The sequence below is a fragment of the Magnolia sinica genome, chromosome 3 (assembly GCF_029962835.1).
Source record: "Magnolia sinica isolate HGM2019 chromosome 3, MsV1, whole genome shotgun sequence".
Lineage (NCBI taxonomy): Eukaryota > Viridiplantae > Streptophyta > Magnoliopsida > Magnoliales > Magnoliaceae > Magnolia > Magnolia sinica.
The window spans coordinates 99364106-99376088 of record NC_080575.1 but is presented as its reverse complement, the minus strand read 5'-3'; the positions used below and the strand labels follow the sequence as shown (position 1 = coordinate 99376088).

At 38.5% G+C, this 11983-nt stretch overlaps 1 protein-coding gene across 1 annotated transcript; it reads left to right on the top strand.

The window, feature by feature from the left end:
• The first annotated feature begins 1384 nt into the window (after window positions 1-1384).
• On the top strand, window positions 1385-11516 carry LOC131240389 (low-specificity L-threonine aldolase 1-like). Its single transcript, XM_058238580.1, has 11 exons — window positions 1385-1988; window positions 2021-2322; window positions 2883-3357; window positions 5576-5687; window positions 7245-7295; window positions 7533-7604; window positions 7682-7814; window positions 8088-8146; window positions 8449-8549; window positions 11083-11149; window positions 11256-11516. The coding sequence occupies exons 3-11, from the start codon at window positions 2915-2917 to the stop codon at window positions 11295-11297; spliced, it is 1080 nt and encodes a 359-aa protein (XP_058094563.1). The 5' UTR covers window positions 1385-1988; window positions 2021-2322; window positions 2883-2914; the 3' UTR covers window positions 11298-11516.
• Window positions 11517-11983: the final 467 nt, after the last annotated feature.

The following is an 11983-nucleotide window of genomic DNA, read 5'->3' as shown; positions in this document are numbered from 1 at the left end:
GAGCCACACCAAGCGAATTCGGAGGTTGTACTCACGTGTCTTACACTATTTCCACTGGCGTGTCCTACCTTAGTTTTTAATCAGTCTGATTTTTTTAATGTACGGTGTAAATTAGACTGATAATCTGATTGACCAAGTTGATCTCACGGATATAACATTTTGGGACCCACCGACTTGCGCGTTGGTATGTCGCTGCAGACGAATCGGGCCTCCCAAGTTTCTGTAGAACAGAAAATTCGCGGAAGCCGATTGGCTGGCGTTGGTGACCACACACCGGCGATATAGCTGATGTATTGACGTCAGCAAGTTCTGTGGATCCCATCATGAGTTATGTGTTATATCAAAACTGCCCATTCATTTGGAGAGCTCGTCTTAAGGTTTGATCCGAAAAATAAGACATATATAAAGATCAAATGGACCACACTGAAAAATGCAGCATTGAAATCCTTTTGGAGATAATAGAAGTTTCGAATCAATATGAAATTTGTTTTTCCTCTTCATCCACATATTTTTTACCATATTAACAGATTGGATGAAAAATAAATGTTATGTGGGCCCTACGAATTTTTTAACGGTGAAAATCATTATCCTTGCTGCTATTTTTGGTGTGGTCCCTATGAGATTTGGATATGATTCATTGTTTGTTTAATGCTCTAAAATGATCTCGAAAAATGGATGAACGGTGTGGATATAATAAATACATCATTGTGGGTCCATGTAACTTTGATCTCCTTTGAACCGTTCGTACAACTCGGAGCGTCGGCGCTCGATCCTCTTCCAAAATTCGCGCCCCTTTCGGTACTACCCCCGCCTGTTCCGAGCTCGGGACAGGCAGAGGCTCCTGGGGAATCTGAGGGGCCATCGTGATGTATGAAATTTATCCACACCGTTCATCCATTTTTAAATATAATTTTAAATTATGAAACCAAAAATAAAATGTAAAATTCCCAAATGGACCACACAATGAGAATTAAATTCCTACCATTGAAAATTTCTTACCGACCACAGAAGTTTTGGATCAAGATAATATTTGTTCTTCACTTCATCCAACTGTATATGACCATATCAACAGGTTGGATGAAAAATAATCGGCACAGTAGACCCTAAGAAGGTTTCAATGGTGGGCGTCCAAGGTACCTCTGCTTCCTGTGGTGTGGTCTACTTGACCCTTAGATCCGATATATTTTTGGTTTATAAATCTAAAATGATATGGAAATTTAGATGGACGGTGTGGATAAAACCCATAGATCACGGTAGCCCCTCAGTGGCCTTCGGAGCCTCTGCCTGTCTCGAGCTCGGAACAGGCGGGGGTAGCACCTAATCGGCGCCCCCTTGAAAGACAGCAGATTCAGACGCCATGGAAAAAGAAACGTCGAAATCCTGAATTCCTATCTCTCCAGTTCATCTCCAACAAAGCACAAGCCAAAAGGCACTTCTCTTCTCTGGTCTATATCTCATCTCAATAATAAAAATAGTAAATTTCTGAAGAAAAACAAAAAGCAATTAAAAAAATCTCTCTAATACGCCATTAAAGGAAGTAAGAAAGAACCAAAAAGAAAAACAAGGGACGAAAGGGAAGAGAAAATAGAAAAGAAAAGAAAAGAAAGACGTGTGGAAAAGTTATAAAGATCCCCTTCTGTCGTTTTCTTCTTTGTGTGGAAACATGTGGAGAGCACTGAAGATTCTAGAATTAGGGTTTGGATTTTATAAAAAACTGTAACGGTGGATGCTCCACGTCTGTTTTATATTCATTCCTCTCTCTTACTCTCTCATTATTAAAGGAAACGGGATCGGAAACCTGAAACTGGAAATTTCGTGAGTTCTGTGGGTTTCTTTTCGTTTCTGAAAGAGGAAAGAGGGGAGTTAGGGTTTGATTTTGGTTTTTGTTATTTCTGCGGTTTGGATTTGAGATTTGAATGAGCTGCAGAGATTCGATGTTTTTTGGCTTGTTTTAGTGAAGAAGATTTCCAATTTGGTCAGAATCTAGGGTTTCTTTGCTTAAAAAGGAGGATTCTGTAAGGCGGAGAATCTTAAAGTTCCGAAATTTTGGGGCGTTTTGCTTTAAGAAACGAAGCGTTTTGCTCGTTTCAGCTACAGAACTTGGAATTCAGGTGGAATTCTAGGGTTCCTGTTGAAGAACAATATCTCTCTGTTTTCTTACTGCTTGTAACAGGAAGCAGAGACTGCATTGAATCCAAGGTTTTAAACTCATTTGATCGAAGGTTTTGAACTGAAGACTTTCAAAACGACGGCTCTCTGCATTGAGATTCGGCCATTTTCTCTGATTCTTGCATAGAGACTCACTTGGAATTCTGAATACAGGTAAAACGATCCGATCTTTCTTCAGCATTTGAATGGAAGTAGCTTGAATTTGATTGTAGCATGAAGTTTTACAGCTTCTGTAACTGTCTACCTTCCATATATAATTTAGGAAAAGCTAAAAAGCAGAGAATGCAGTAGTAAGGTCAAGAGTTCCTCTGTATTTGAAATTTATATATGAAGATTGAAAAATTGACTGTGAAACTCAGTGAATCAGCGGAGAAAACATGCATCTGATCCCACATGTTTCCTGCTTTGACTTAAGCAGACCTTGAAATGATCAGATTGCCTCTCTACAGCCATGTAGATGGTGTTTTAACTCTACTTGAATTGATGTGTAGTAGTCATGCAGCTTGAAAATCCTTACTCAGCTGAGTCGAGTGAGTTGGGTCCGAGTTGATGACTCAGATGTCGTTGCTTGAAGAAGCAACACCACACTAAAGTTTTTATTTTATTTTTATTTTTTTAATCACTATAGGCTGGTTTTTTGTTTTTAGCATTATTTTTAGCTGGAAGTTTGAGTTTAATTCCTGATTTTTTATTCTACATTTTGGACTATTTAGGAAAGAGACGGTTCCATTGTAGTTCAGCTAAAATGGTAACGAGAACAGTGGACCTCCGATCCGACACGGTCACCAAACCCACCGAAGCTATGCGGGCCGCGATGGCAAATGCTGAAGTTGATGATGATGTCTTGGGTTTTGATCCGACTGCCGCCCGTTTTGAATCAGAGATGGCGAGGATCATGGGCAAGGAAGCGGCTTTATTCGTTCCTTCAGGCACCATGGGAAACCTCATAAGCGTGCTTGTTCACTGTGAGGTTAGAGGAAGTGAAGTTATTCTTGGAGACAACTGTCATATCCATATATACGAAAATGGAGGCATTTCGACAATTGGAGGTGTACATGCCAAGACTGTAAAGAATAATGCAGATGGAACAATGGACATTTCTTTGATTGAAGCAGCTATCAGACATCCGGAAGGAGAGCTTTACTATCCAACTACTAGGCTCATCTGCTTGGAGAACACACATGCTAAGTAAGTTTTCTTTCTTTCTGTGCTTGCATTTTAGCTGGTGGTGGTAAGTGAAGAGAAACTATAGAGTCCTGCTCACAGGCATTATTACTGTCTTTGATGTGAAGTATTCCCTACATGTCAAACCATGGTTTGGCTATCCAAACCGCTGGCCTGATGATGGCCCACTTACTGGATGGGGGATGCCTAGAAAAAGTTCTAGTTGGAAGAATTTAAAACCCTTCAGCTATGACCTACAAATAAATGCCTAAGGAGAAACTGCAATTGCTTACATTAAATGAAGAGTAGTCAAAAGATCATATGTTTGAGATCTTATGATCTGGGACAATTTTGGGGTATCCGAAAATCCATTGTTGGCCCCAACATATTCACAGTTTCGATAACAAAAACATGGTTGTGATTTACAGGAAACAGTATGTATACTGACAGAACCTATAATCCCTCCAGTTAATTGTTTATTCTATGTTTGGTAGATTACCCACTTCATGTTTTTCTGATTACTGTTGGTTTTGAAGGGGGGACATTCCTTTCACCTTTTTTAATTGAATGATCTGCTCTCGGGGATGCGGGATTCAACACTTGGGACCACCAAATGGGAGTTTTATATCCTCGAGTTAATATTTTATTCACTGGCGTGTTTTCCAAACAGAGCATCCATTGTATTGGAATAAAAAATAATATCCTTTTGTCCTCTTTTGGAGCTGTATCCAAATGGGAGAGAATTTTATATTATATGAGTGGCCCATATAGAAAAGAGAGAGACCTGGATATTCTGGCAGAGTATGATGGATGATATGCTGGCACTTAGAAATTACTTAGAACTTGCATGCATGGCATATGATTAATTCAAACTAAACTGTCCAAATTATGTGTCCAAGTTGAAATGCATCAAGAACCAAATTTATCTTTGATTATTTGACTAATGGATGGATGGGTATTTGAAGGTTACAAATGAAAATCATCCAAAGGTCCTATTTCAAATTTCAAAAAAAAAAAAAAGAAGAAGAATAAAGTCTATGAGTCATAGATTAAGATTCTTTGACCAATCTGACTTTGGAACTGTGACTTAACAATGGTGGGTTCCACAGTTTAGCTTATTTAATTTGAGTTCATGTATGCCATGTATAAAACTTCTGAGTGCCTGCATATCAAGCATCATACAATATCAAAGTATCAAAAAACTCCCCTGTGGAAGAATTTCCTACTAATGCATCCTTTGTCCTTTTCTTCTTCTTCTTCTTCTTCTTTTTGGTTGGATAAAAAGAAACGTATGTTACCATGACATATACTACACAGGAAAAAAATGTCAATATCGAAACCTTTATTACATTTGTCCCATTAACATCATTAAGGAATCCCCTTGCTGAGTCTTGTGAGTGCTCTCTCCACTCTTTAAATGCATCCTTATTCACAATATATTATATTCCTGTAGGCTTTTTCCATTATCCAGCCCATGTTGCAAATTAGATGTCTGAAAGGCTGCTAAGTACTAACCATATTCATTCCCTTAAGAACTGAGTATCAAAAATTGGGATAGATTGTGGGATCCTAATCCTTAAAGAGATCACATGGACATGATTTTCCATAGGGATTCAGTTGCATTATGCATGTGATATAGCTTGCTGTTGGAGTTGCACTGTGCTAGGTTTGGTGGGCCTGAAATTTAGGGCAGGCCCAGTCTGTTTAATAATTCGGCCTGAATTCAGACTAATGCCCAACCCATGGGCCCAAAACTCAGGCCCAAACCTCTCTTCTTCTTTTTTTTCCTCTTTTTTTTTTCTTTTTTTTTTTTCTTTTTCAAGGAAAACCTGAAAACATAGGCACATGGTCTCTTTCCTATTGTCTTCCGGAATCATGCTTTCAACATCTTGTACACTCTACAGCTTCAGATGGGTTGTTTGACTAATCTTTGTTTAGTCGTCCACTAGACAGTGAATGAGAGTATCAGGAAGAAATTGTATCTTTGGTTACCAATCCGGGGATTGTCTGGTTCAATTGTCCTTTGATTCTGGGATACTTCTCTCATTTGGATTTACTTCCTTATATTGTGTGGCCTTTTCTTGTGGTAGATAGCTGGGTTCTCTTATCAGATTGGAAACTGAAAAGTATATTTTCCTTAGTAGTTTCTGTCCAATTGCTAGACTAGTCTTCTTCTTTTTTCTTTTTTTTTCCTGAACATGTGATTTCCATCATTACTACTGATATTTGATTATTTCTGCAGCTGTGGTGGCAGATGCGTTTCTGTAGAATACACAGACAGAGTAGGGGAGATAGCGAAAAAGCATGGATTGAAGCTCCACATTGATGGAGCACGCATTTTCAATGCATCAGCTGTAAGTATATTTCCTCTTCTTTTTTTCTTCTTCTTCTTCTTTTTTTTTTTCCTTTTATGTTTGTATGGATCCATCTGAATGCCTTTTACTTTTAGGCATGTTAGGTAACACTGTAAATATTACTTTGAGACACATGTTACTTTTGCTCACGCATCTTTTAGTATATCTAAGGTTAAGTGTATGGCATCCCATGTGCCTGGCTTCATCTTTGTGCAGAAGCTCAGTGACAATCTTTCAATGCGAACTGATCCTATCTCTATTTAAATTTCACTGAGAAAATAACCAAATTATATTCTGTGAACTGGCAAAATGGCATTCAAACAAAAACTTGGTGTTCATGGTCTATGTACTGATCCTCAGCTTGAGTTACAATGCATAGCTCAAAAGAACGAACTAATAAATTCATCATCATCTAAGCATTATCCCAAGTAGTTGGGGTTGGCTACACGAACTCTGTTCCGCCATTCCACTCTATTGAGGAACACATCCTTAGTGAAACCCCCAGTCATCAAATCTTTTTGTACTACCTCTATGCATGTCCCTTTGGGGCTTTCCACTTGCCCATATATAGAGCCTTCAACTTGAACTAACTCACTCCTAACCACTGTAGTCTTGGTCTTTGTTGCACATGGCCAAACCATCCAAGTCTACCTTCCCTCACCTTATTACCTATTGATGCTACTCCTACTTCCCTTGAATGTGTTCATTCCTAGTTCTATCCTTGTTTTGCCACTCATCAATTCAACATCCTCATTTCAGCTACACATCCTATGAACACATTGTTCCTTGACTGCCCAATATTCTGTCGCATAAAGCATGGCCATTCTTATAGCTAACCCATAAGGTCTCCCCTTCAGTTTGATTGGTCTACGATGATCACATAAAACTCAAGGCACGTCTCCACTTCATCCACCTATCTCTAATTCTATGAGCAACATCCTTCTCAATCTCTCAACTCTCATGAATTACCGACACAAAATATCAAAAATGGTCATTTTGGGGTACTTCTTGGTTAGCAATCTTACCTAATTCTTTGTTTCCATTCTTATTGTCACTAAAATTGCATACCAAATGATAAATTACATCTCATAATGACACTATTGACAGTACAGTTAGATTACAAATAAACCAGAATGTCTAATATACATCCATCATCTGGATGACTTACATGGCTACAATTTCTAATTTCCTATCAGTTTATAGCCTACTTTTCTGTATTACTCCTTTTTCTCATGTTTCCCTTTGCTTCTGTTTGTCTCTATACTATATGTAATTAAAATGGGAAAAATATGGAAATATGTATTATAGCAATGTTTTCTTTCAACAAGTTGTTTCCATGCTTGAGATCCCATGCTGTGCATTACATCGAAACAAATTCATATCTAGCAAGGACATGCTTATTGTCAATTCATCAACTTCAAACTTATCATCCCATGGATTTGCATCATGGTAAAAGAACTCAGACTCTTGTGCTTTACTATTTCTCTCTCTTTTACTTCTGATTTGCATAGATGAATGACTTCTCTTGTGTCTAACTTCAATAGATTCTTATGTCAGGCTCTTGGAGTTCCTGTTCACAGGCTTGTCCAAGCTGCTGATTCAGTTTCGGTACGTCCTGATAAGTAGTTTCCTCGTTATTGTCTGCTGTTGTTTCAAGTCCCAGGGGATTCTCTCTTCCCTTTATATGTTTTCATTCTTTTTCTTGATGGCCTTCTTGAACAGCCATGCAAACTAATCCCCAAATTTACATCTTTATATAATTTATCTGTTTTAGAAATCTGTTATTTCATTGTGCGGTACGATCTGATTCTGTGCAAGTTCATCTCCATCAAATGTGTGAGCCAGGTATGTATGTCGAAAGGCTTGGGTGCTCCAGTTGGATCTGTCATTGTAGGCTCGAAAAGCTTCATTTCCAAGGTATTGATATAATTTTTTTGTGTAACAGTATATTGCTTCAGTGGATTAATTCTGATCCATACTTCCTTTTTCTTTAGGCTAAGAGGCTTAGAAAAACCTTAGGTGGCGGCATGAGACAGGTTGGAATCTTATGTGCTGCAGCTTTTGTGGCACTGAAAGATAATGTTGGTAGGCTCGAGGATGATCACAGGAAAGCGAAAATGTTTGCAGGTCTCGTCTGTTCTTTCATGTCACTCATAAAAACATAAGATGATTCATCATCATTATAGCCTTGTTCCAACTATTTGAAGTTTTTAGATGATTGATCTTGTTAATTCACTGCAATGGTTTTGCACAAATTACAGGCACTAGTTTATTAGCCTGGTTAGAAAAATGGAATAGCTGATTAACCTAACTATCAGGATATTCTTCTGCAAATACCCACCCATTATCTTACTTTGACATTCTGGCTTAATAAACTTATTCGATATTGATTTTCCCCAGATGGACTGAATCAAATCAAAGGACTTAAAGTGGACACAGCTTCGGTGGAGACCAATATCGTTAGTATCTCTAATTACAACACTCTTATTATGCGAGGTTTAAGAACTTGAAACTCAATTTGAATCCAATGAGCAAACTCCAATATGGCTCTAAATTCAGTGCAAAACTCAACTCCTTCTCCTAGTCATTTCTTTGACTTGGCCATTCTCTTAAATGATTCAACTCAGGGTGTTTCTCAGGGATTTCTAAACCTTGTTCTGAACTGTATTGAACTAGACTAGTAAATTTTTGTGTATGCTAGTGCTCCATAAGAGGACTGCAGCAAAGGAACATATTTTAATTTTTTCCACGTCTTTGGCAGATTTTTTTCGACATTTTAGAAGGTTCAAATGTTAAGGTGGAAAATCTCTGCAAGTTTTTGGAGGAGCATGGCATACTTATGCTCCCAGTGAGCGCATCCAGGTGAGTTCTCATGTTTTGGATGGTGTAGGTTGTTTTCATACTGTGATATTGCCTTGATGTTATTCCTTTTTCCAATGCAATTACAACTTCTTGCCAAGGTTTCTGGAATAATTTGTAAGCAGTTCTGGTTCTCTTTCTGATCTTATGGTTGCATTTGTGTAAGTTGATGACGTTTGAGTTATAGCAAACAATTACCCGTATTTTGTGATTTAGACAGTGACATGAGAAAATTCTCATAATAGAATAGAATAAATTTCCAAATACACAAAAAGACTAAATGGCTCCACAGATACAAATGAACATGACTATTTGAATATACAATGATGAGGTTTTAGTGCAAGTGTTTATGCTCTTCACATCCTCCAAACAGAACAGGACATGGTTTAACTGGCAGCTTGCTCACCAAATCAAGGTTTAAGACCAGGACTGAACTCAGTACTCAATATTTCAGTTTTCAAGTTCAAGTCAACTGAGGCAGTAAAAATTTGTTGTTTCATGAAGTATGATCTGTTATAAAATTGGAATCTTGGCTCTGTACATCTGGCCAGCTAAACTGGATTGACTCTGCCAAGGACCAAGCTGATCGGCAAGTTTTTGAACAATAGTAAAGATGAATGCTAAACTCCTGTCAGATTTGGTCAAAAAATGCATACGTTGTGGATCTGTGGAGACAATGAGAAACAGCAGCAGGAAACACACTATTTTCTTCGGTGATGAAGTCTATAATCTCTTCATTTACCAAAAAAAGGCCAAAAAAGGGGGTAGTCTCTTCAATCCATGCACATTTGAGTTCATTGTGCTGTGAGCATCACAAGCTTCTTCAATCCTTACCCCTTATCTCTAAAGGCTTATTAGAAAGTCTAGAATCTGGCCATCGCATGAGCTTCTGATCACACATTTTTATCCATCAGAGTCTTAAGAAGCTTTTGTGAATAGAAACCATTGAGAGCTTCAATCCTGGGATCCGTACAAAAACTGGATTACCTGAGTCAGATGCCAAAGACTTGAAATCCACATTTATTACAGTTTTGAACTTGACTTATTAGTTATTCAGAGCCTGTTCTGAATCATGCCAATTGGACAATGAATTCAACTTACAATATTGTCAGAGAGATATTTTAACATGATTATACTAGCGAGCGAGCGTTGACCTATCCTTGCCACACTGATGCCCTGAGAATTCGAACTTCGGGGATCAGCTGAATCCAAATTCCACATGGTATGAATGCAGTTGAACGAATCTTCTACTTAGGGCCACTCTCACTTCAGAATCTTGCTAGCCCTTGAGATTTATATGCATAAAAATGTTCTTTTTCCCTACTCTCGCTTCCTAATGCCTCTGCTAACAAGGTTCAGACCCGATGATTATATATGACTGGAGGAATTACACGCAGTGTTTTTGGTAGTGCTCCTAGCATAGCGCGTAGCATAGCTAAAACGCTACGTAGTATATGCAGGTAGCATAGCCCCCTAGTAGCGTAAGCTATAGGGCATGTAGCGTGACTCATTCCCATCACACGTGGCACTACATTAGATCAATCTAGACCATCCAAATTCTGGTCCATATCATGGATAGAGCATGTAGATCAATCCGAACCATCAAAACTATGGTCCATATTGTGAATTTGTGATGTTTCAATAAATGGAAAAAAAAAAAAAAAAAAAAGTCACACTTAGAGATGTCTGAAGATAAAGAGACAGATTTGCATGGGAAATATGTGGTTGACGATCCAGATTTGCAGTAAAAAAAACTCATAGGCATTATGCATTTTGTAAAATTTTCTATAATTTTAATTAAAAAATATATATTAAATAGCGTATAGCTTAAGCTACATGCTCTAGAGGGCCAAACACTACACTATACACTACACTACGCCCTATTTAAAACACTGATTACACAATCCTCGACCCAAGGACATGCTAATCTACTCAGGTTGTGAGTATGCACTAGTTGGCCAATAGATTGGCAATCAGGGCTGTTGATTGGATAAGCCCCAACATCATGGGACCATGCCCCAAAAATGCCCCTGATTGGAACATCTGAAGCCCTCCAATCACCAGCCTTTTGCCATTGAATTTAGATCCTCCTGTATCTACTTGCAGGCCTCTGATTGAAGGATGGACATTGTCCCATTGGGAATTTTTATTTTTATTTTTTTGGGTTGAAAGATACTGAATTTATTAAAGGCCATAGGTCAAAAGGAGAAAAACGGGGAAAAAAACAACGTTACAGAAACTAAGAATACAACAACCTCACAGCACCCAAACCCAAGAAACCTCAAGGCTGCCAGTCCCTCATGAAAGCATTCACCCTGCTAAAAGACCCAAAAGAAGTGCTGCCCTTATTTTCGAAGTAGTGGCCATTCCTCTCCGACCATTAGGAAGATTATTGGGAATGGTCATATATATAGCAGGGTACATCAGATGAACGGTACAGCTCAGAATTAAGATGGGCTTGCACTAGAATACTCCGAGTTGAACCCAAATTGATCAAAAGTTCATTAACCTAATGGCTGGTTTTTCATTGTTCCAGTGTCAGGATCGTTCTTCACCACCAGATCTCAGAGAACGACATCCAGTATGCACTGTCATGCATTCAGGTGATCAGTAACTTATGTGTTTCTCTTACCCCCTTGCTTAAAGTTTTGAATTACTGAATTCTGTTCTCATCCTCGAAGTCTGAGTTAAGTTGCTCGAATCTCGCAGCAAGCTGTTCTTCAGTTTCAAGCAGGAAATGATGGGAAATGAAGCACATGCATCTTGACATTTTGACGGGAAGTCGTTTTCCTACTTGCACAAAATAACCACCTCCATCTACATCTGGAAAGAAAAGGTGCAGAGATGGTCTTTTCTTTGTAGTAAGATAACATGCTATGGTTGCAGAATCTTCAATTGAATCTGTATAAAAAACCGTAGACTTTGCAATTTCCTGGGCTGTTATTTATCATACTTTCCTGCTTATTATCATCAGTCTGTATTTATAATGAAATTTTTAGCGTTCTTGAACTAGTGTTCACACAGGAAGTATGTGATATTTGGGTCCTCTGTTTGTACAACTGAGGCCCATTATTTGCGTGATCACGGCAGTTGATCTGATGAGACCCAAACTGAGGAACCTTGCCGCAAAAATCTACTCAAATATGACAATCATAATGCTTTAATTGGTGGCCCCTGGAAGTAGATGGTTAAGATATAGTATACAACTAGCATCCTCATTCAACTAGGAAAGGGTCAAAGCGTAGATGGCTAAGATCTTCCAATGTGGCTATAGTAGACCCCCATCCATCCACAGTGCAACCACTGGCAAACTGGAGTAAAGAGTTGAGTAAATGCAGTAGAAGAAAAAGAGGAACTGGTGAAATGTTTGTACAGAACTGTTAGGTCTTTCAATTTGTACAAGTGGGTCTTCAGTGATCAGAAAAATCTCAGGCATC

What these genes read in the sequence shown, in the direction of transcription:
- LOC131240389 (XM_058238580.1), top strand. Translation starts at nt 2,915, where the DNA reads ATGGTAACGAGAACAGTGGACCTCCGATCCGACACGGTCACCAAACCC. An exon ending in GAAAGCGAAAATGTTTGCAG is followed by an intron (nt 7,815 to 8,087) that starts GTCTCGTCTGTT and finishes GATTTTCCCCAG; the next exon opens with ATGGACTGAATCAAATCAAA. An exon ending in CTCCCAGTGAGCGCATCCAG is followed by an intron (nt 8,550 to 11,082) that starts GTGAGTTCTCAT and finishes TCATTGTTCCAG; the next exon opens with TGTCAGGATCGTTCTTCACC.